Source organism: Accipiter gentilis, chromosome 19 (assembly GCF_929443795.1).
Source record: "Accipiter gentilis chromosome 19, bAccGen1.1, whole genome shotgun sequence".
NCBI classification, from domain to species: Eukaryota; Metazoa; Chordata; class Aves; order Accipitriformes; family Accipitridae; genus Astur; species Astur gentilis.
The window spans coordinates 19579220-19604096 of record NC_064898.1 but is presented as its reverse complement, the minus strand read 5'-3'; the positions used below and the strand labels follow the sequence as shown (position 1 = coordinate 19604096).

The 24877-nt window shown below is 42.7% G+C and overlaps 2 protein-coding genes across 2 annotated transcripts in view; one reads left to right on the top strand and one right to left on the bottom strand.

Moving 5' to 3' along the window:
• The window catches only part of PRSS23 (serine protease 23), an 898595-nt gene that overhangs the window by 613027 nt on the left and 260691 nt on the right, over positions 1 to 24877 (top strand). The window lies entirely within an intron of this gene.
• Positions 850 to 20239, bottom strand: CTSC (cathepsin C). The gene is made up of 7 exons (XM_049823473.1): positions 20041 to 20239; positions 18705 to 18850; positions 9177 to 9343; positions 7993 to 8148; positions 6276 to 6391; positions 2708 to 2839; positions 850 to 1968 (listed from the first exon to the last, which is right to left on the bottom strand). Exons 1-7 carry the CDS (start codon positions 20204 to 20206, stop codon positions 1466 to 1468), a joined length of 1386 nt encoding a protein of 461 aa, XP_049679430.1. The 5' UTR covers positions 20207 to 20239; the 3' UTR covers positions 850 to 1465.

The following is a 24877-nucleotide window of genomic DNA, read 5'->3' as shown; positions in this document are numbered from 1 at the left end:
AGCTATTCCAGAGGTTCTTGTTCAAATTCTGGCAAAACACAAGTCCAAACATGCCTTGATTATCTTTGGCGGGGTGTGTGTGTGGGGGGGTGTGTGTGTGTCAAAAAAAGCAAGCCAAAACCACAAAGCTATCCTTCCCCTGCCCCTCAGCTTGAACAAGTAGTCAAGTAGTTCTGAAATTCTGCTACTGAAGGGAGCTTTCTCTTCCAAGTTAAATGGGATATTTTCATTACAGATAACTATTTTTCTGTATAAATTTCCCTACACCCTAAAAAAACCCCAAACTTAAGATTGTATTTTGTGTATAAAAATACTAACTACTTTGGTCACATATTATTTTAACAGCAGATTACCAAAGAAGTCATCTTCTGCCCATGAAACTGGGACTCACCTCTAAGCCACTCCTATTCACTCATGCAAAGAACAGTAAAGATGAGTGCTGCATTAACCAAGGACTGTGTTGCAGGCGAGTTTCACCTAGAAAGAAATGGTTAATTCCAAATGTTGCAATCCCCCCCCCCAACTCTATTTTCTACCTTGTATATTGGAAAGAAACAGGGCAACAGATTAACAGAGAGGACTTAAGCAGGATTACTGGGAAATTAGCCAATTTACTCAATGAGTTGCCCCATATCCACAGCAAGGACTACTAGACTCCTGGACAACCTTGGTTGATGCTACTGTGAGAATCATGGCCTCAGCAGGACCATACCTAGTTCCTCTCCCCTTTCATATTTCTTCCACACCAGTTTAGATCCTGCTGAAGTAGAAAGTTCTTGAGAGGAAGTTCAAAACTTAAGACAGGTCACTGAAGTAAAGAACCAACTACTTCCACAAGTACAAACTCTATAAAGTGGGGTAATTTTTATTGAACTCCAAGATGATCAATTGCAAAGCGCAGCAATAAAATCCAGAACTGGAACATTTAGTAACAGCCTGAAATGTAGAATTGATTTTTATTGTGATAAAGGTTTGACATGCAGTTTTTGCAGGACACTTAAAGCTTTAAAATTTCCTTTTAATCAGTGTAATTGCCCATTCCCTCCCCAATACACACTTATGTTCTAAATTGCAGTAACTTCCTGATTTCTGAGAAGTAAGGCACTACAGTGTCCTTTCAGAGTAGTTAGATTATCATAGCAGATGCTTCCCTCTGAGATCTGAAGTTCAAGATTGTCCACGGAAGAAAATGCAACTGGTGACTGAAGACATATATCCAGTGATGAATAACTACCATCACCACTGTTACCAAAACAGCCACTGTCAGACTCGAGAAGAAGCATTCAGCGCACAAAGCAGAGCTAACAGTGTTCATCCTTTGATGTAGGGAAACTGTTTGCTCTATTCTGGAAAACTGCATTAAAGCTCCCCTGTTCAAGCTAGGGGACAGATTTTAATCTCAGTCTCTTAACAATCAGTGTGTTCTTATGGCTGGGGAGAAGGCACTACATGAAGACCTCCACATTTATAATTTTGGAATAGGAGTTGCAGCCACTGCAATGCTTTCAATTGCACATTCATCAGTGCCACGGCGAATTCTGAAGTAACCGTCTTCCCCCCACGATGTGCCCCAGCTGTTCTTCACAATCCAGAACTTCTCACCACTCTTTGGGTCTGTACCATAGCCCACCAGCAAGACAGCATGATTGGTCAATTCAAAAGGATTGAAGTCATCTTGCAGCCCAGTGTGATGGTAGATTCCCTCTTTATAAAGCATGAAATCACTATAAACCTCAAAGGCAACAGCCATTGGCCCATGCTGAACAAGCTCGAGTTTCATTAGGGCTTCATTGCAGCCTCCATAGAAGCCACCAACATAGTGGTACTCAGAAGTGTAGTAGTGGTAACAGCTGCGCTTGAAAGCGCATGGAGAATCTTGGGCTGTGTAAGGGAAGCAGTCCTCTTCCACCACACCAAAGTCTTGGACGTACTTCCCAGCAATGAGGTATGGGAAGCCACCATCGCAACCTAAAAAAAAAAAAAAATCTGCTTATTCCCTTGGAGAGTTAATTAAGGTGGGAGACTCTCTACTCAAATCTTTTGGAATACTTTTAGATACAGTATTGAACACAAACTGCAGTGACCCCAGATAATCCTAATATTTCAGTTAGCTACAGCTAGCTTTCTGAAACACACAAGACAAAATGCATATCAGTGGGAGCTATACTGGGAACACTAATGCATGGACTACCTTCTCATCCAATTGCTCCTGACACTCCCCATCAGGAAGAGCAGTTAGTTACATGCAGTAAAAAAGACCTGTCCTAACATGGGTACTGTCCTTTAGAAAGCTTTAGTCATTGCTTTTGCTCATATCCTCCTCCTCCTGAATACGCTTTTGGTAGGATATTTAGTTCCACTCTTTCTAGGTATGCATTGCAATTTAGCTGTATTTTTAGCCCTAATCCTTAGATATTTCCCATCTCCCAGGTAGATCTGCCTAAAATCCAGTAATGTCCTGACCATGAGGCCACCTACCCTGGTTCAATCCATTCCCTACAGTAAGGTGGGCTGGCAACTCTGGAATATTCTCTGCAATCTTTAAAAAAAAAAAAAAAAAAAGTACTATAAAGTATAGCCTACCAGATACTTTATGAAAAAACTAAATCGTGGGTGATGGGGAAGGCATGGAAGTTTTTAATATACAATTTCCTTCTGCAGCATTATCATTAATGAAAGTTATCTTTGTATACACCAATGTACTTACCCTGAGAATACTGGCTGCAAGATACAACCTGCTGGGGACTAAAGATTGGTTTCTGAGTGTTGTTTGTGAGGATACGTATTCTTGCTTCCAGCATGCCCATGGAGGAAAACGCATAACAGCTGCCACATGAGCCTAAGGAGGGGAGAAAAAGGAATCACGAAGAGCTGTCAGTAACGTAAACAAGGCAAGTTACCTGCATTCAGGTACAACTATTGCTAGAGTTCACTGAAAAGAGTCAAAACCTACCAGGCAGTGATTAGAAGTTGAACACTGATAGAGCAAACTTTAAATATACAGTTAGCTTTTAAGCATGCAATTAAAAAAGACAGTTATAAAGAGTTTGTGAAGGAACACTAAGCTTTTTCAAGAATAAGAGACAATAAGTTGCTTTTCAGTGTTTTCCAGTAGTATCATTTAAGACCTATGCTATTCCTTCAGAATGAACCTACAGGGACCACATTAGCAGGGCTGAGAAGGCTCATAACCTACTGCTTCAGACTATAACCCTTTATGAAGCACATATGCTATGGGGCAATGAACTACTTTAAGTGAATACTGACAATATTGTTCTAGATTATTTCAACCTACCAATGGATTTAATGCTGTAATCTCCAGTTGAAAAAATATTCCACCCCTACAGCTACCCCTAAAATAACTGACTTTTGAGAGTATAGCGGTATAAATAGCAGGTTTGATACAGTGGATTCACACCAGCTCCCCTTACTTCCCAAGGGCATGCAATTGTACATTGGCTTTTCAGAGGCACCTTAATTTCCCTTCTGCTTCCTGGCAGAGTTAAGTCTCCTTACTTTTGCATCAAAATTTAGTATTGCTTCTAGTTTTGGCCTCTTCACTCCCTAGGGGCTTCCTGTAACACATTAAAAAACTTTGGAAGTGGAATGACAAGCATCACAGGGAAGGACAATTACTTGGATGAGGTCCCATTTTATCTACTGATTGTCACCAAGGTGCCCGATTTCCTTTTGTTTCCTGACAGTAGGAAAGTCAAATATTGCAGAGCTATGAAAAGGAGGGAGGCTTGAGGAACAAAACAAAATACTTTTTCTCCTGAACTGTGTAGGTGTATAAAAGCAGAGCTATTACAAAAGCAAGACTTCATGAAATTGCGCCTCCGCTCAGTTAGACGTATCTCTGAAGAGAAGGGGCAAAATCAACCTGAACGTGAACACTCTGCCCAGCAGGGCAAACTGAAGCAGTGAAAGGTGCCTCCCACTCGTTGTACAGTAACAGCATCTGAGATGGGCCACGCTGCAGAACTCTTTGTTGCATTTTGCGTGCAAAAATGTAAAAAATACAATTAACGCAACCATTTCAGTCTGAAGTCTGTTGGGGTGGTTGCTAAATTTCTTTTCTGCTACCACAGTGGTATTTGTGAGGCCCATAGCATGACCACCACACTGTATCAGCAGAGCCAAACACAGCTGCAAGAGTAGTTGCTTTTGTGAGCCTTCCCACAAATTCTCTTCCAGAGTCAACTAAAGCTTCAGCCACATCAGATTCCACTCACTCTACATTGCAAGGAGTAAGGAGGAGACACAGAGCATCTAGTGAAGAATCAGCTGACCAGGCTTTTCACCTGCTTTGATCTGCAGAAAAAAACTTGCAGAAAGAAGTCAGGAAGAAATTGGAACTGCACTCTAAGGCTAACAAAATCTGTAGGTTCCCCTCTTCTACCACCCTGTAAAGTTGATAACAAGCAACAACAGGGCTGTCTTCAAAGACAACATATCTCTTGGCTCAAAGATGCAGTTACTGCTCTATAAACAACCCAAGAACTCAACCGTTACTTTCTTGACTACAGGAAATACTAGCAGGGATGCTAACATGCAGGCAATAAGTATTACAGTCCAAGACAACTGCAGTTGCACGAAGCCTGCCATGTCTCAAGGTATTCTACAGAGAACGCACATTTCCCTTTTAATTCTTGTCCACTTCAGATGCTGCATTTTTTTCTCCTTAAGTAAAAAGCAGTGACTCCACAAGCCTGTGAGAACTGGGAAGCCACGATCTTGTAATTCATACAATTCCCTCTGCATGCACCAGACAACTTGCATCTTACTGCTTGCAGCCTTTTTGCCCACGGCATTTTCTAATTAGTCATCTAATAATCTTAATGATATACAACTAAGACTTTCTAAAACCATAATTTCAATGAAGCACTGATATCCAGTGCCTCAGAAAACTCATACAAGCTACTGTAGGCAAGACTTAATTTGTATGTCAGCACTACTCTGCACAAGGTCATCTTTTGGAGTTTTTGTGGTTTTGTTTTTTTGTTTGTTTGTTTGTTTTTTTTTTTATTGGGAGCCTAAAAGCTAAAATTCTAATTTAATGGAGCAGAATGCAGATTGCACAGACATTTAACATACTCAGCATGGATTCTCAGATTACAGGAAAAGTGTAGGCAGCTTTATTATTGAAAGCAAAGACTAGTTCTTATTTAGAGAAACTTTGAAGTGACACAATGAAGAAAGGGTAGGTTTGGGACCAGGTGTTGAACTGTTTGGAAGGTAAAAGAGTCCTTGCGATATTCACAGTTCACACCAGAAGAAAGTACAGGACTCACACCTACATAGGACCGTATCATTTCTTGTTGGCATCTTTCAGTGGTGCCGTGTGTCAGCTTGTGAACTAGAACTCCCACAAGCCTTCCTATGCTTCTGCTACCAGGAGTCCAGCTGGCAGAATTTGGCAGAAGAACTAAGCCATAAATGAGGGACCAGTGATGCAAGTCATCCCCTCCTCACCATGCTAATGTTATGTTCACTTCCCCTCAAAGTTGCAACCAGATATCTACCAGTAGATGCAACTTTATTTGGAAATTGAGGAGTGGGGAAGGGACACATTAACTGAGTCCACTCCTGGCCTCCAGTATGTAACCATCTAATTCAGGTATCTCGCACCACAGTGCTATAAAAGCACTCCCTACAGAATAAACATATACCAGAATGGTATCCTTTTAATTCTACTTTGAGCTAAATACTTCCCTATCACAGGGGTAAAGAAGAAAAAAAAGTAGTTTTTACAAGTATTCTATATCAGTGTCCACACTTTTCATAGTGACCAACACCTCCCCTTGTAACTAGCCATTTAAGTAACTCCTAAAGTTATCAGGGTGATAAGATTTGGAGGCAGTATAAACAATTTTCATGGGTTTATTCATTAAAGCTGCATGATAATTTGCCATCAACAGGAATGAGGGAAAAAATTAATGTACATCAGTTCTGTCAGCATGCAGAAAACCATGACCGAGACTGTTTGGACAAAACTTGACAGCTGTCTTTATGCAAGGCACTGTGGTAATTGGCCTTCACTCCAGCAAAAGACATTGCTGTTTGGATAAGCCAGTACCACCACCACCCATTTCAGAAGTGTGCTCAACCAGGACTCCACCCTGTTTCCATGGGTTATTCATAGTAAAGGTGCAATCTATTAACAGCAGGACACTAGACAAAACCTTCTTGTTAACAGCAAATTATGAAGTGTATCAAAGGAGCTCCAGAACATTTCATTCAGAGTTCTGATTATTATTTAATTTTTTTTTTACCTTGATTCCGAACAGGGCTGACATAATTAACACCATTCACATTTCTCCAGTCCCAGGATTCTGGCAAGCTTGAAATTTTTTTGAGTAACTCAGGTGTTAGAGGTGCAGGCTTTGGTCTAAAGAGGAGAAAACACTTCTGAGTATCACACCCTAGGCAACGAAACAATCACTTAACACTCAGCCGTCACGTTCTAGCTTCTACTAGTTGCACCTGCTTCATGCTAAGCAATTTGAAATAGTCTCCATCTAAGCTGAGTGGGTGTCAATCTCAAAAGATTAGTTTCAGCAGGATGCAAGATATACTCAAATTCTCCCAAGGAACTATATTATGACATATCCACAAGCTGGTGAGGTCAAATACTTCTGAACCAATCCAAAGTGCTGAAGTAACTCTCAGTGACTGTAGCAATGCCACTATACAACTGCTACTTTACGCCTTTGCCATCACAAGGTATGCAGAATATCTGACTGCAGAAGGCACCTCACCTTAGCATCATGCACTGACAGCAACTACAGACTGTTTAACTGCAGACACAGACATAGCTTACATCAAGACTTCAATAACTGCAGTCCCAGTTGCCCTGGAGACTTCACTGGAGCAAGTTTTTACTGTGACTGTTGAAGAAGCATTGAATATTACCTGTCCTCATCTACCACTTGCAGTCAAGTGATGCTCATATACCAGCAAGCCAAGAACTTCCTGCATTCAGCTTTCACATAACCTGATGCTTGTCCAGTAAGTCATGCATCAAGTGCCATTAACAAACACCAGACACTAGAGTCTGTTCTGAAAGCATGAGAGTGCCAACAGAATACTGTCATGGCACTGCATGGTGCAACAGAGCTTCCAAATAGGTTACTGTATTTAAGACTATCTACAAGGAGACTTCTGTCTATAAGATGAAACCATGAAAATCTGCACGATACTCCCACGCAAATCAGAATTTTTATTGTGTTGTAGGACCTTCTTCTACAAACATACAGTTGCCATGGTTTGGAAAAGTAAGTGGCATTCCTATCCACAGCAGTATCAGAGTAGAAAAAGCAAAAATACAAAGAAGATAAAACAGCTGTACAGAAGGGAAACTTCAGATCAAAGAACTAGTCCTCAAATTAATGTACAGGACCATGTGTCCATCCCCATTAGCATTCTCTGCCATGTGATCTGCAAGACCCTGAAGACACTCTCAGGGCTACTTCATGCTTCGTCACTCTATTCTTATTAGAGGAGCCTAGTAGCAGGCATGGCAAATTATCAAAGTAACCAGGGAATTCCCTCAGAAAAATCTTATTCATGTTTAATAGCAGAATGCGGTTCACTGCTTTTTTAATTGCAATTATGAACTAGCAGAACCAGGAAGATGGTCAGGCAGAAGCTTGTGACTATGGCAAGCAGCTGATGGGTAAACAGGAGAGTGAGATGACATCTGAGACTGTCCCAACTTCTTTCCTGCACATATGAATTCAGCAGCAAGTTATTGTGCAAGATTAAAGGGTAGATGATCCTATTTGTCTCAATTGCTTGAGACAACAGATGCTCAGAATAATCATTCAAATGAAGAAACACATTGGCACTCCAAGAAAATGAGCTGGAAAGCCTTGAAACTTCATTAAACGTCTGAGCTATAAGCCAAAACACAGCTAGGAAGAGCCAGGACAAATACAAGCAGATTCTTTGCAGCAGTGGGGTTTATGGCAAAACAAAAGGCCTTAGTACCTTGGAGCTCTGGAATAGAGACCCCCAGCTCTTCTAGTTAGTTCTTCCAGGGCAAAGTTCTCATACTCCTTGTATCTTGTTGCTCTCCATGACTTCTGGTGAGCATTGATAGCACTTACAAAGTCAAAGTTGTGCACATAACGTCTGCTTGAAAATCTGGAAACAAAAGCAACCAAATAAACCAGTAAGAAAAGGACTGGGATTGAAAAGTAAGTGTGTTCTCTAAACTGAATATGGAAGAGACTCCTTAACTCTGGAAGAGTCTCCTGGTAGGTACTGATAAAGAAACATGCAATTACTGGATCAAGGCAAGGTTTCTGAAACTTAAGACAGACTAACTCAAAGGCTACAATCATCATCTTTAGACCACACCAGTTTTGTAACTGGCCTTCACCACAGACTGAAGGAGCGAGCTTCTGTGTGATGCAATTGGCACATCCTCCTCTGTCTTTGAGCATTCAGGTTTATTCCGAACATTATCACTGGCATTAACTTTGTACTCAGTCACAGAATTGGTCCATACAGTTTTTGCTGAAACCTGACGCCCAGTGTCCTGGTTTCAGCTGGGACAGAGTTAATTGTCTTCCTAGTAGCTGGTACAGTGGTATGTTTTTGAGTTAGGTATGAGAAGAATGTTGATAACACACTGACGTTTTCAGTTGTTGCTAAGTAATGTTTAGCCTAAAGTCAATGATTTTTCAGCTTCTGATGCCCAGCCAGCAAGAAGGCTGGAGGGGCACAAGACGTTGGGATGGGACACAGGCTGGGTAGCTGACCAGAAGTGGGCAGTGGGGTATTCCACACCATGGGATGTCATGTCCAGTATATAAACTGGGGGAGTGGGGATAGAGCTGCTCAGGGAATAATGGGGCATCAGTCAGCAGGTGGTGAGCAATTGCATTGTGCATCACTTGCATATTCCAATCCTTTTATTATCACTATTGTCATTTTATTAGTGTTACCTTTATCACTACTAGTTTCTTCCTTTCTGACCTACTAAACTGTTCTTATCTCAACCCACGAGTTTTACCTCCCCCCCCCCTCTCGATTCTCTCCCCCACGCCACTGGGTGGGGGGAAGTGAGTGAGCAGCTGTATGGTGCTTAGTTGCTGGCTGGGGTTAAACCACGACACACAGTTACCCAGCGTTTTATTCCAGTAAAAGATCACTCATCTGTCACTTACCTTCCCCTGGGCTTTTGGAGAGGTAGCTCGTTTATGTGAATATCTGAGGGAGATGAAGAAATCTTCTGTCCGCTGAAACAAGCCCAGTTGTGGCCAAGTACATCATGTACCCATCCTGGTAGAGTCTCATTACAGTAGCTGGTTACATTCTGGCCTTCTACTTTGTACTGTAATGCAAAGAGGTTATGCTCGTGTTGAAAAGGGGCATTTGTTAGCATCGCAGTAGTCCCTACCCACCCAGCTGCTTCTTGTCTGTGTTTCAGAGGAAGTGGCCAAATGTATATTCCAGATCAACCAGTATGTTTGATTTCAAGACAAGAAGTATCAAGAAAAGCTTAAGCTGATGGAAGAAACTAACCATTATCAAATTGCTAGAGAAAGACAAACAGGTTGTGACTTGCACTTTTAGCAACAAAGCATGCATTAGTATCAGTACCAACTAACAGGTGCTGTTTGGGTTCAACATTTACTTTCTAGGCAAAATGTAAAAGACCTCTTGGTACTTATCCTTCTCTTCAAGGCCCTGTGGTTTCTTGCAGCAAATATGTGACTAGTCAAACTAACCCTGGGCTGCTGGAAAAGTTAAAGAAACTAAGACTCACAGCAGTGTGATAAGTAAACACAGGGAGGATGGTAAGTTTTTCACCAAGTAACCTCTCGGGGAGAATTGTACTACAGCATTTCTGCTTTAGAAGTCAGAACTGAAGATGAGACTTCCTGCAACGGCTTTAAGTTTGAGCTGTGGTGGAAGAGCATCAAGAAACAATTTCACCCGAACTAGCAAACTGAGACAAGAGGGAATGACGATCCATTGAGAGCAAGGCATTTGAAGTTGGTGGTGAGGGGAGTGTTACTAAACCCTCAAGTCCCGAGTCCTAATACTTCCTTATTCAGTCACACAAGTCTTCATTTTACTACTGAAAAGGAGTAGTAAGTTAATCTGTTCAGTAAAATGTGTCTTCATACAACTGCTAGCACCAACACTTTGCCCAGCTGTGTAAATTTCCTAGATTAGCAATTCTTTCACAGCAGAATGTTCCAGGGAAAATAAAAGGATCTTCACTCATCTCTTAAGGTTAAAGTCCATTTTGTGTTAAGCTACACAGGAGACTGAAAACCCCATGCAACAAAAGCTTTAACTTGAGTGTCCTAATCACACAAATCACTTAAACAGAATCCATGTTTCCTAGTCCAAGAATACTTTATTAAATCCCATCCCATTCAAGTTGCACATGTACAATGGTACAGGGATTTTGTAGCTATGTTTCAACAAAATGCTCGCTCAGCCTCTTCACTGAAGAGGGTGGTGGCTTACAGTGATGGAAATGCCTCAAGATGGAAAATAAAGTAAATAAAGAGACTGGGAGGTTTGTGACTATGTCAAGGCTCTGCGGGGAATCTGAAAGAGAACACATAGTGAAATAATTAAGTCTATCAATTTTAGAGGCATAAAATTAAAGGTTAATCCTCTGGCTGTTTTAGAACAAAGGGAATTTTCTTTGTCCCCAGTTTGGAGGTTGCAGAGGCACCGTATCTACGCCCTTGCCTGTCTAGCAGGGTGAGCATGTCTGCTGACTGGAGCAGGATGGGGTCCTAGAACGCTGAGCTGTTACCTTGTTCTATTCATCCTATGTTACTGTGCAAGGTTGTGCAATATGGGAAATAACTACACTTGGCCAAATACCAAGGGCAAGGTCCAGAGATGACTTCTGAAAAAAATCCTCTTTGCAATAGCATTGCTAGAAATCCAGACACTACCAAAAGCAACAAGTTACTGGCTTTACATCAGTAAGTTACTGTGAGAAAGCTTTATTTGGCTCTACATGACAGGCAAATTAATACCTACCTGTCTTTTCTATCTAAAAGCTGCCACAGATTAAAACAAGACCAAGCACAGCCATTCTTGATATAGGCCTTCAATGTGAATACTTGGAGATTACTCAAGGAATAGGCCTGCTTCCTGCAACAACCAGATGCAGATGCAGATCCTGCCTAGCATGGAGAGTTATGTTGAATTAAAACAGGTGGAACAGATTTGGGACTTCATGGAAAAAAAGGCAATGAGTTATCTGCTAAGTAGCAAATTAAAACAACAACTTGCCTTTTCTTTTTTTCTCCTAGAAATCCCTCTCCTTTTACTGGAGATAAAATTTATTGCCCACCCCCCCCTTTTTTTTTTTTTTAAAAAAATGTAGATAGATAACCAGAATAGTATCTATGCCATTTGTGCAACTTATCTTTTGGGAAAGTGAATTTAGCAAGTTTCTTATGCTGTTCTTTCAGTTCAAACATATCAGCAAAACTAGGAAGGACATGAGGTGACAGTCAGTGGCAATGCTTCAATGAAAACAAGAGACAAAAGCCAATTTCAGACAGTCTGTGTAGAAGCCTAAAATTAAGCAATTCAAGTCCTCTGTAGCTACCTTTTTGTAGGCTGGCAGACTGTAAGCTACTACTGAACGTGCTGTAAAAAAGGGACATAAAGACTTCAAAACCAGAGCCCTTCAATGGCATCTGGATAAAGGGAATTTGAACTCCAAGAGCCATTTTCAGCTAGGAAATTAAAATATATCCATAAGGCCCCAATTTGCTTCCCCACCCCCTCTGATTTTTAATTGCGAGCCACTGATGTAGAGAACTGGCAGAGAAACCTTTAGAAAACCCAATACTTATGCTTAATTTCTACAAGCTAGTTAACTCCCCAGTGGACCACATGTTAGAGGAGCTAAAATGGGATAGCAAAGTCATCGGTGCCATGACAATGACACCTACTGCTTACTACCAGAAGGTACAGCGTCAAATCAGTACTTCATTGCTATAACCACATGCAGCATTTCTTACTGCAACCAGAGAAGGGCTCTGACAGATTAGACCTAGCAAATCTGACTGTACCACTTTTAGAGGACCTACTATGAGTATGCTTGCCCAACAAAGTGTCACACAGGGGCATGGCACCATTGCATGAACAACCGCTGACTCAGATGGATGCAAATTACAATGCCAGACTCAACCGAAGCTGCTGGCACAGTACCCAGCACATCTGCAGAACCCATCACAGACCAGCACCCTTCATGGAGGACAACAGTCACACAGCAACTGCTGGACAACTGCTGCATACATTTCCTCTGCAGACTTAAGAAGATGGTTTTCATTTTTAAGTTAATAAAAGACCACTGCAGCCATGCCTCGTGATAATTTCATCAGCCAACGCTCGTATCTGCAGCATTAAGTAAAATATATCCAGTGATCTGACCAATCTGGAACAACTCCTGTAGAAAGGCACCCAAACTACATTCACAGTTCAAATTCTGAGGTTTGAAAACATCAACCTTTAATTCTATTTCAACTATGTATTTTTCTCAAGTCTGACAACTCGTGACTTTGCCCAATGCCAGAATTTAGTCAAGCAACTCCAGCATTAACCTTAAAAGGCTTCATGTACCTAAATTTCAAGGCTTGCTATTAGATACCTGAACCTAGGTAAGCTTTTTGGTACAGTATACTTTTATTAAAGTCTTTCCTGTGTTGGTCATCATCACATACTCTAATTGCATGTTGAATTCTAGTCCTGGTAAAAAAAAAAAAGTAATCATTTAAAGGTTTCTTTAAATTTTTAATCTCTCTAAGAGGAAAGCAAGAAAGGATGGACACAGCATTTTAACAGGGATTCAGCAGTGCTACATACACAGGCTGCCATCCCATCCCCTTTTACATCTATTGTTCTCAATTTAAGCAAAGTTCAGGCAATAAGCCAACTTGAGTTCCTGGAAGAAGGACTACCCTATACCTGGAGCCTGGTGGAAAGACTTACCACTCGTTTGTCATCAAATTTACAAGTGTGCCTATGCATTTTACTATGGGAAGCACATTCTTAATTAGAGCAGGACTACAGACTTGCAGATGCCCTACTGTACAAAAATACATAAGATGTTATCAGAACAAACAACTGCATCTTGCTACTTGATATAAAATGCAAGCAAATATCAACTACAGATGCATTTTCTTTCCTCTAGGGAATATTCTGCAATTCAGAGATTTATGCTTGCAGATTTACACTTTAGGAAAGCAGCAGTTGCACACTGCCAGTTAAGTAAGCCCAACTAAGGTTAGAAGTTACCTTTCAATTGATTTACAGGATGATTAAATAGCATTAGCAACTCTAATACTTCTATTTTAGCAACATGGAATAAAATGCATTCAAATTATTTTTATTTTTTTTTAATATTCTGAAATTTAAACATTAACTACTGTCACTTATCTAGGCTGGTTATTTCCAAACGGAAGTCCTTGGTTTTAACCAAATTTGGCGGCGTTGGGGAAGAGAGGAAAAGATGTGTCAAAGATGTCACTAAGTCAGTCTGGAAAAGATTAGTGACTCGAGTAGTGGTATATTCTATAATCTATTTCTTTCTTTTTGCTGAAGTAGAGCTAACGTTTTAATATGAAAAAATGCTGGACTTCTGTTTTTTGCTAGAGGACTTCTCAAAAGTCAGAAGTAGTACCACTTAGCTTAAGGGACAAACAGTAAGAATCGTACGAGACTGTCTCCCTTCAAAGTAGTAGTCTTAACATTAAATAAATACTACAAAGATATCAAATAATTGAAACTAGCTAGCCTCAACTTTCCTTCCAGCCTCACTCTAGCTTTTTGTAGTATGCTGTTCCTATTTCTTTTGCCATCCCTTGAGGGGGGAAAGAAAAAAAATCTTTTAAGGCCTTGTATCTTGCATAGCCCTACAGAATCCTTATATCATCCAGCAGAAGCACGCACTCAAGTTTCTGCCAAGACTCAGTACACTAACTTCACATCTAAGTTCAGTATAGGGACGTTTCAGCAGCACACATTAAATGAGAAACAAGAGCATTCCCATAAAACAAACAAGTTATTTTTTGCTGTAAACAAACACCAGGCAGAGTAACTACAACTGTGAGAAGCAAGAATGCAGTAGGATGCTGCATTTAACGTGGCAAGCCTTGAGGGACAATTCTATGTACAACAATAGTTAGAAATAAATCACTGTTAGAGATTCTTTACTTAAGCTATTAAAGATGTGCAAGGCTTTCTGTGTTACTATATTTTTTCCGAGGAAAAAATACATTGATAAGCTCACCCAATCCAATCGTTTGGTGTGGAAAGTCATTTCCTCAGAGTCCCCAAGTGAAAGAACAACTAACTTGTAAAGGCAGTGAGGCCCTACAAAAATTTTAGAGGGTGTCTGTTTAGTAAGCCACGGGAACAAAAGGCTATGAAAAACTCACTGAAACACGCATGATCATCAAACAAGCTGCGTCTATATCCACACAGTACAGTAGCTCTGATAAAGCCACCATTTAGACAAGCCCACAGCATTCTTGTTAGTAATTAATAGCTTCATTCTTTAACATTAAGCTAAAATACACTGAAAGTTCAATTAGCACCAGTTGCACTTCTATGCTAGAAACATATTAAGTACTGTATTGGCTTAAATACTGTTGTTCATTTTGCCTAGCAACTCCGCCCTCTCTGTTCAATGGCAGAATATGAGGAAAGTGATAAAGCATCATCGTAGGTAAATCAGGATGCTTTATCTGCCCTGTCACCATGATGAGTTTTTAGCCACATAATTTAACTTCAGTGCAACATAAACAGGCCTTGAAATTTATGAATGGCCTTTAAGCAATGAATACTTTCCTGACAAGCCCAAACCCACAGCCATGGAAGATGTGCAAGGCTTTCTGTGTTATGGTTCCACCACCATAAACTGCTTCATGAACCAAAAAGTTATTCCACAGTCAAGCGGTAACTCCAGAACACTGCTCACATTAGAAGATTATTTCAGAAGATTATTAGAGATATTCCTTCAAGCTAAGGAATTTTACCAAGTTGTAAAAACAATAGCAAATTACTCCATGTTAAATATATTAATTCTGTACCTTCTTGCTGTAAAGCAAGAGACTGCCAGCAAAGATAATTCTTCCTTTCAATGAATTCCAAAGGGACTTTGATGACTTTCCACATTTGAAACAGCAATCAAGCCTCAGCAATATTCTAAGAGACTGCTTTTATGCTTTCCTCTTGCTGCATTTCTAGGGAGGAAGGCCCTCACCAACTAGCATTCCAGTTCACCCTATTTTAATCCAAAGGCTTCTAGATTATATGAGTGACACTAAGCAAATGAAGTCTGCTATGCTTACATTAGTTTCAGGTGCAAATGGTAGGGGTATTTTAAACAATAGGCAGTCATTCTTCAAAAACCTCTGGAACATGCATTAAGCAGAGTATATTACTTGTCCCCTAGAAGCTTTACAACAGATGATGATGGAATAGGTCCTAAAAGACCATTAATTGCATGTGCTAGAAGAAACCACATTTTCAGTTTATACCAGAACTAGATATTTTGTATTTCTATTTCATATGTAATGCCATATTTACTGGATTAAAAGTAAACAGATATGCATATCTAAATATGTCACAAGATCAAGCAGATCATAAGGAACCACTTCTGCCCCCCAAGTCCCTACTGACAATTGTGAAATAACAGTTTTGCAGACAGACAGTATTGCAAGTTGTTGCCTAACAAAGTCAACTAGTTGTCTGCAGCAAAAAATGCAATTACTAAGTGCTGTGGTATTTTCTCGTGCTTCTCCGCCATTATACTTGCATCTCGCTAATCTGTTGTTTCCTTTACAGCTGCAAAATTATAGAGAGGGTAACTAAATTGGGCTCTAATCCTCTCTATAATATTTAAGGAAAGAAGCCTTTAATTTAAGCATGTCTTGCTGATGGAATCCCTACTACTGAACAATGAGCAGGACGAACTTGCCATTTCTCAATACCAAAAGCAACTGCAAAACTAACAATTAACCCATTTGCACACAAAGGGCCAAGACAAATTCATGACCTTGAAATGCAAGCTATTGTGCATTACTACTGCTCAGGTGTGTATCTGACTTTGTTTTGAGCAGCAAGTTGGACAAGATGACCTCCAGAAGGTCCTTCCAGCCTGAATTATTCTATAACACAGTTTTGGTATATTGTTTAAGAGTACTCCTGCAAATCAATGCATTTACATTTTCATAACCACAAAGGAATACATGAAATCAGTGGTTATCAGTCACTTGACTTAGTGTTCATCTTCCAGGGATGTATTTCACAAGGTATAGATAGCAGCAGTAGAGCCTTCAGTGACTCTCAACTCTCTTCAAGTTAGTGTCTAACAGCTCCATTTACATTCCAGAGCAGGCCACTCACTGTTTCTATGATTAAATTCCTCACATTCAAAAATTAGTTTGATAATCAACACTTGTTTCAAGTGCTCACCATACCGGCTTGTAAAGTAACTCTGCATTTCAGTGTAAAGTATCAGCCTAAGGATTCCCAGTCCACTAGTTCAACTATATTTCTCCTCAGATGAGTTTACCAAGGCCAGTAATGAATGACTGCTGAATTCCACCTGCCAGAGATGACACCTCAAACCTGAGTTCACAGGCAATACTAAAACATTCAGTGCTCCACTGTCCTCAGGGAGGCAGCAACTCCTGCCACTTTTGAGGCAGGCCTTCCCACTGTAGAGAAGCTCACAGAGGCATCCCTGCCTGAAAAGTTTCAGAGGAGTTCTGCTTAGTTAGAGTACCTTTCAGTGTCTGCAGTTTTTGCTGTATGACCTACCAAACCTATGAGCAGTGTCACTACTTTATACAGGTGAGAGAATGTCAGTCAGGTATTTCTCTGTCACTCTTTGCTTTTGCCCAAGTGTAAGACCCTGTCTTAAGCAGAAGCATTCTTATTTTAAAAGTTTACAGTTATAAGACTGCACTAGTTTTAGCAGACAGTTAATTTTATTTATAGTAGCTCACATAGTGCTATGTTTTGGATTTGTAGATGAAAACAGTGTTGGTAACACAGGGATGTTTTATTTATTGCTGAGGAGGAGTGCTTACACAGCATCTGCTTCTTGCACCACCCCACCAGTGGGCAGGCTGGGGGTGCACAAATAGTTGGGAGCGGGGACAGCTGATCCCAACTGAACAAAGGGACATTCCATACGATACAACATCATGCCCAGCAATAAAAGCTGGGGAAAGAAGGAGAAAAGGGGGACATTCAGAGTTACAGTGTCTGCCTTCCTAAGTAACAGTTATGCATGATAAAGACCTGCCTTCCCAGAAATCACCGAACATCTGCCTGCTGATGGAAAGTAGTGAATGAATTCCTTATTTTGCTTTGCTTGCGTATGCAGCTTTTGCTTTACCTATTAAACTACCTTTACCTCAACCCACGAGTTTTCATACTTTTACCCTTCCGATCCCTCCCCCATCCCACTGAGGGGGGGAATAGGCAAGCAGCTGTGTCACGCTTAGCTGCCTACTGGGGTTAACCAACAACAAAGAGCATGTAAACAACTTCGCCATTAGTCTTGTAAAACAACCTACAGGGCCCAACCAGCATGGAGGAAGCTGCAGTTAAATTGGAGCCTCATAGATCTCTTCTATTCAGTAAGGATTAGAGTTCTCCTGGAAGAGTGGATCACTTACTTTTGTTAACATCCAAAAATACTGACTTGAAAATAGCTGCTGTGAAATAAACCAACTACAAAAGCTCCTAGAAAGACTACTGAAAGCAAAAGCCATTTCTTCACCCTCCTTACTACCCAAAGTTCAGAGATTTTATGCTTAGACAAGGCCTGGGTGTTTACTGTTGGCTCACCTAAAACCAGACACAAGATCACGCTTTCTGAAACAACCAAGAAATGTGTTCACTGCTCCTGCCAAGGGCTGCACTCACCACCTGAGCAGTCTTGCTGCACAAAACATCTGTCTCGCAGGGTAGCAAAGTCATCCTGCAGAGACTGGTTCAAGCCACCCTCCAGATTCATAACGCCACTCATCAGGAGAGCAGCAGAGCGCTCCTTAACAGGTGGGTCTTCTCCAGTCCACCCCCTGCCTACCAGCACTGTTTTCAGCTTGATCTGAAGTCATTAACAGGGAATGGAGTTAACAGTATTACTCCAAAAGAACAATTGTAGGCAGCAGGAAGGTTCCTTAGATGTTAAAGTAGTATTCTGGAATAAAATGTTGAGATCCTAAAAATCATCCAGCAAGGAGAACAGATGGCCTTTCTAACGTTTTCATGCATTTGAGAACATCTTTAAGAAAAGATAAAAGCAATGTTGTTTGCTATTTCACTTGGGTCCAAGGTGTCAGGAAGAAAACTTAAAAAAAAAAAAAAAGTTTCCAGGCCACAGGGAAACTTAGTGAAGGCCTTCAACTGCTTTAAATGGAAAGCAATAGCACCTGCAATAGATTTTTCAGACAATGCCCAATGTAGAATATAAATACCTCTTCCCTCCCTCTGCTCCCTACCCAGCCACTGAAAACTGTTTTCATACGTTTAAAAAAAAAAAAAAAAGAAGTCCTGTATACGGTAATCTAGGCAACCCTTAGAGCCAAAGATAACCAAGTGCCCCACTGTGGCACTCAGAGACTAAACAGAAGCCTAATTACAGGCCATTTTAGCAAGTCAGTGATGCAGAATACATGTTAACTCACCTTAAAAAATGCAAACCACTTGTGGTCATTTATCACAATTTCAAAGCCTTGATTGTAAATCAAAGTGAAGAAACCATAGTTGCCCAGACTATCCTGAGCCACATCTAACTTCTGAAGATTCACAAGCACCTTTCTTTCCACAGGCCCTGCAAGAAATACAAATGTTATCGCATGATTATTGCATGGAAGAGATAAAAATAAAAAAATCAGTACAAAGAATTTTGTAACATTTATTTCATACCAAAATATACTAAAATACGCTTGCTGAATACAGTCTTCCGTAAAAAGGCATCAAGCGAACACGCTTCAGGGATTTCACTTACCTGCTAGTGAGTATACATGCTCATTTTTTCCACTGCTAGACAGTGTTTGCACATTTAATTAGCAACAGCAGCAGCACCAAACAGCTGCCACTGGGGAACATCACCTTATTTAAACGTAACTTGCTGTACAGATACACAGGACTGACGCTGTGTCACTCAGGCACTGTGTCTGCTGTGACAAACCTTCCTCTAAAACACGTGGGATGAGCTATCAGCCGCCCCACAGTTACTTCACACCAGCGCTCCGACACCCTCCACCACTGGCCTCACCTCCACTGGTCCGACCTGCCGCTTGCCTCACCTGATCGAAAAGCAGATGGCTTAGAAAGATGCAAAGTATCAGAACTGACCCACAAGAACCAAGTAGTAACTCCCCACTACTATTATCCTCTCATGGGGAGGGATGATTTCTGTTTCTACTGATGCTACCAGGCTCCCCAGGCAGCAAGCTCTCGCAGCCGGCAGCCGAGCAGAAGCCGGTTAAGTGTCACCCAGGAGCAGAAGCTGCCTTGCTCCCGGGAATAACCGCCTTTGGGACAGGCTGAGCTGTGAGGGAAGGCATCTGTGGGCTGCGAGGAGGGAAGAAGCGAGCCGGCATGAGCCGGGGGTGCTCATCGAGAGGCCTAGTCGAGTCCAAATGGAAGCAAACAAAACAAACCCCCAAAGTGGAACAGTAACAGCGCTGCCCGCAGCGGCCACCCACAGCCAGCCTGACGCGAGTGTTTCACGCTGCTTAATCCAAATCAACCTTTTTCTGCCTTAAGCCCGGCAAGGAGCAACGCAGGGGCCCGACCCGCAGGTGCGGGAGCCGCTGCAGCCGAGACGGGAGCCCGCTTCCCCGCCGCTGGTTTGGGTTTTAGGGCCCTCATAGCACGGAGCAGCCGCCCCTCTCCCCACCTCAGGCTCACAGGGACCCCCCCACCTCCCCTCCCCGTCCCGCCCGGCCAGGCCGGGCCGACCCCAGGACTCCCTGGGGAAGGGGAAGAAGGGGGCCGATCCGCCGCAAGTCTCACCCGCCTGGGAGCAGTTGCCGTGGCGGCCTCCGCTCCGCCAGACGCGGAGCTCCCAGGCGCCCAGCAGGTCGGCGAAGGAGCAGTTGGCCGGCGTGTCGGCCCGCACCGCCGCGGGCAGCACCGCCAGCAGCGCCAGAGCCGCGGCCCACAGCGCCCGCCCGGCCATGGCACCGCTCCCGCCGCCGAAATGGGGCCCGGCGCCTCGGCCTCCCCGCCCCGCCGCCTCCCCGCCCCCGGGCCCGGGCCCGGGCCCGCCCCGGGACGGCCGAGCCGGGAGGGGCCGGGCCTCCGCGCCTGCACCGTGTGGGGGCCGCGGGGAGGCCGGGGTCGGGGGGTGTGTGTGTGTCCCTGCTCCGGCAGAGGTGGGGCAGGGTCCCCGCCGCGGAAGGCGGTGTCCGCCCTGAGGGCCGTGACAAGGAGATGGGCCGGCACCCAGCTCGCAGGGGTGTCCTCTCTCCTCAGGAGAGGGTGACCTTCTCAAAGGTCGTCCTCTCCTGCAAATGGCACCCGCTTCCCCACAGGGTGTCCTCCCACACAAAGGGCATCCTCCTCGCCCCAAAAGGCATCCCCCACCCCAACAAATACCCTTGGCTCCAAAGGGAGTCCTCCTCCCCACAGGGCATCCTCCCCCGAAAGGCGTCCTTCTCCCCAAAGAGCGTCCACCCTGAAGGTCGTCCTCTCCTGCAAAGGGCACCCGCTTCCCCACAGGGCGTCCTCCCCCACAGAGGGCATCTTCCGCACCCCAGAAGATGTCCTTCTCTACAAAAGGAGTCCTCCTCCCCAAAGGCCATCCTCCCCCGAAAGGCGTCCTTCTCCCCAAAGAGTGTCCACCCCAAAGGGCATCCTCTCCTGCAAATGGCACCCTCCTTCCCAAAGGCCATCCTCCTTGCCGAAAGGCATCCCCCCACCCCAACAAATACCCTTGGGTCCAAAGGGAGTCCTCCTCCCCAAAGAGCATCCTCTACCCCAAAGCCCCTCTCCCTCCCCAAAGCCCATCCTTCCCCCAAAGGGCAGCCTCCTGCCCAGATCCCCTGCCCTGCTGCCCACGGGAGAGGGGCAGGCTGGCAGGGCTGGTCCTCGAGGGCCTTGGAGCAGTGGAGGACGAGGCCGCTTGTCCACCGCGGGTTTAGCAGCACAAAGTGACTCAGGGTTTCCACAGCAGCCACGCGTCGCGGCCGGGAAACCACGCAGCGCCGGTCCTGCATGGGGTGTGGACCCCCAAAACCTCCCTTCGAGAGCCTTTGTACACAGCAGCAGTCAGCAAAAAGTGCAGAAAATTTGCCCCCAGAGGTGGAAGATTTAGTGACACGCAAAATTTTCCACATCCGACAACCAGGCTGTTGTCGAAGGGTCGAGACATCCCCGCCAAGCTGCGAGGCTCTGAGGGCAGCCCAGTGCACGGCTGAGTGTGCAGGCAAGGGCTGCTTCTTCCACTGTCTCTCCAGATGCAAACTGTGCATGTTTTCACATCCCCAAACTTATGTGTGCAATCGAGAAGGCTAAAAGACTTACTAATGAGTAAATATACCCTCATTTAAAAGAAGTTATATATAAAAAAAAACCCTTTCAGGGGAACAATACATGCATATAGTACTATGTTGGCTATGGAAATGATGCACTACCTTAACTATGGATATAAATTTAAAATAATTTTGTTAAACTGGTATAAATCTACATGTAGATACTCTTATTACTGATTTCAACAGTTCAGCTTTAACTAATGCACTTCTGAGCTAAACTAGGTTTAAGCTATCAGTGTCCTAACTTATTTTTTATTGATTTAAATCAGATTAGGAATTACATCAGTAAATTTTAACTGTTTTAAGTAATATGTTGTTTTATCACCATCACTTTGCTTTTATGCCATTTTCTTAATCTTTCGGGAAAGGATTAACTTGACACTTTGTTTCTGATTCTTAGAGCATCCACCTAATAGATGGCCGACAGAGAGATAAAAACATATTGCACTTCTTTTGGGACAGTTTTTTAAGGATCCTGAAGCACTGACTTGGTAGGAAAAGCAGAATTTCCTCCATGTTACAGACAAGAAAATAAATGCTGTTTCAGTTCACTAAAACTGTGTTGGCCAATAGTGTTGTTATGGGCATTAAAAAAAAGAGCTCTAGGGTTTTTTTTTCCAAAGGCAGCTACATTTTGCTGGACTTGCTGTACAAGTACACGTGCCTTGCCATTCCTGATCAAGCCTCTCTAATGAGATGTGGCTACACAGCATCATCCTGTCTCCTTTCTTTACCAAGGAGATTTCTTTTTTGGCTCCACACTTTCCAAAAGCAACCCAAATATTGCCAGTGACCTTAGGAAAAAAGTCTGTGTTACAGTTCTTCATGTTTTATATGCAGGAGCAGAAAAGGTCTGTGGTATATTCATCTCGTCCCTGTGACGTTGGTTGGGTGATCCTGTCTCTTTGCATTTTACTATGCTTTGAACCTCAATTTTCAGTTTCAATTTGTAGCCACTGCGGGCTATCATTGCGCAAGAGCACATGGGTTTCTTTTTAATTGCCTTGGAGTCACAATAGATTATCACAAATAGAGGTGTATTTTACATAATGCGGTTGTAAAATCGTCACTGAAACCAGGCAGAGGTGGTTTAAGTTCAGTCCGGCCTGTTGAGTTCACTCCGATCCTGCTTTTCAGCTGTAGCTTGTTTTACCTGTTCGAGCAAGGTAAAAACTCCCTGTGCCTTGTCTCCAGTAGTAATTCCGAGTTAATTACTTCCATGGAAAAAAACCTCCATGGCTCACAAGCACTGAAATACCTGCGTTTGTCAGTGAAATACAGCCTTAAATTAGTACGACTATGTGCGTGAGACACATGGGACATCTTCTGTGTTTGGCGACAGACTTGTCCTTTATCGTTACACTCAGGTAAGTTGTTACCTGCTCTCCTGTAGCCAAAATGTTATCAAACCTTTTATAAGACCTCCCTAAACTGTGTTTTATCAGTGTTTTACAAAGCTCCTGAGAGCAAGGACAAAGTCACACAAGCAGGGGCCAAGTCAATGGTGGTGGTTTATTGTCCCCAGGGGGAGTGGTTGGGCAAGTAACCTCCTGATAGCTTTAGCACGCACTGGTCTCTTGTAAGGTAATTGAAGTCACTATCATGGGGGGGAAAACCCCTCAAACAGTCAAAATCCTCCAGAAAGTGCATAGCTTTCTGCTGGGTTAGTGAGTTGAATCAGCTCAGCAGAGGATCCAGCGCTCACCAGACCTAGCTCAGGGATCGGCACAGCCAGCAGCAATTGCAAGGGGAAAAAGGGAGATGCTCCTTCGGTGACAACAGATGTGAGGATTAGCTGTAGAATGCTTCTAATCACAATTTTGGCAAATAATGCCAAATAAAGCATTTATTTCTAGCCTGTCCCAATCCTGGCCACTTTGATCTGTCACTGCAAGTCTGTCTACTACAAGTAGAAGTGGTGTGTGACCATCTGGTGAAGTGATGTGAGGAAATGATCTTGCTGAAAATAATCTTGGGAGCAAAAACCCCAGGGGTGGTTGTTATTCAGTCAGGTCAGTTCCCCAGTCTGGGAGCTAACCATGACCCGAGTGGTAATGAGCCAACTTTAAAAGACACAACACAAAGATTACGTGCCTGGAGTGCTTCACAAAAAGCTAATTTTAGGGAAAACTGAACTGAAAAAAGAATCCTTGTGCACAAAAGCTATCCACTTACTTCAGATGTATCTAATTAAAAAAAAAATATCTTCTTACAAACCCTGCTGCACTTTTGTCAGTGTATCATCACCCCTACTGCTGACAAAGCTGTTAGCACAGTATAATGGAACTAATTTTAAAAAATACAGCACCTAAGCATAACTGAGGACTGTCTTTTCCTTTGCCTGTTTTGGAAAGGTGTAAGGATACAAGCATTTTTACAGTCCTGTGTAGGTTCTGAAATTAACTCCTTACTGAGACAGTTGTTGCTGTTCTGCAGATAGCTCTCTGCAAGAGCAATGTCCTAATTATGTGCCTTTAAAAAGTGAAGAGCCGTACTCAAAGACTTATTTTTCAGAGCATTAATTCATACATGATCATTATCTCACTATAAAATTTGACCATTTCTTTTTTACTGCAGGGTACTTAAGCCAGCTTGGCACTATATGCTTTTATGCATGATTGAACTCATCCAGTTTACTTTGCAGCACAGAGCCTTGCTCCTGGGGGTTTTTAGGAGGGGGTTAGCTAATATGTATTCATTTGTTGCACCTATAAGCTCGGGGTATTTTAAGGGAAGACACTTGCTGTGTGGAACAACTCAAAGAGTTGCTAGCAATTATGGGAATTAATTTTGTGAACAGAACGAGCAGGGTCAATTCTCAAATGTGTATGTACAGCTTGATGTACAGCACTTTGCCTAGGAGATCTAAATTAATGACTGAGGCTTGTAGCTGTCTGGGAAAGAACTGTTGTTTTACAGAAAGTTGGTTTTGGTTTTTTTTGGGGGGGAATTCATTATTTATTCCAATGCAGGAATTAATAATAAAACAAACAAAAGCAGTGCAGAAGAATTCTATTTAAATTATTCTTTTTAGAAACAGCCAGTGTGTTTCCTCAAATTCTTTCAGTGTTTTGATTTTTTTTTATTGGCTTTAGTGGGCAAAAAGATAGCTTTCTAAAGTGCCACCACTGTCTGAAGCCTGAATAATAATAATCATAGCAATAATAAAGAGTATTAGGGTGGGATTTAAGCACAGTCTGAGCCTGTGGTTTAATGTTCTGGTGGGTTCTCTAACTGAGAGCATCATTCCTCCCAGGTACAATAACACACCTGTCTGTGGTGCAGCATAGTGAGATGCACTGGGAAAATGATACAGC

Coding starts and splice junctions, on each gene's coding strand:
- CTSC (XM_049823473.1), bottom strand. CDS start 20,206: ATGGCCGGGCGGGCGCTGTGGGCCGCGGCTCTGGCGCTGCTGGCGGTG. Junction 8,149..9,176: donor CTCCAAAAGCCCAGGGGAAG/GTAAGTGACAGA, acceptor TTTTGTTTCCAG/ATTTTCAAGCAGACGTTATG. Junction 2,840..6,275: donor CAGCCCTGTTCGGAATCAAG/GTAAAAAAAAAA, acceptor TCCCCTCCTTAG/GCTCATGTGGCAGCTGTTAT.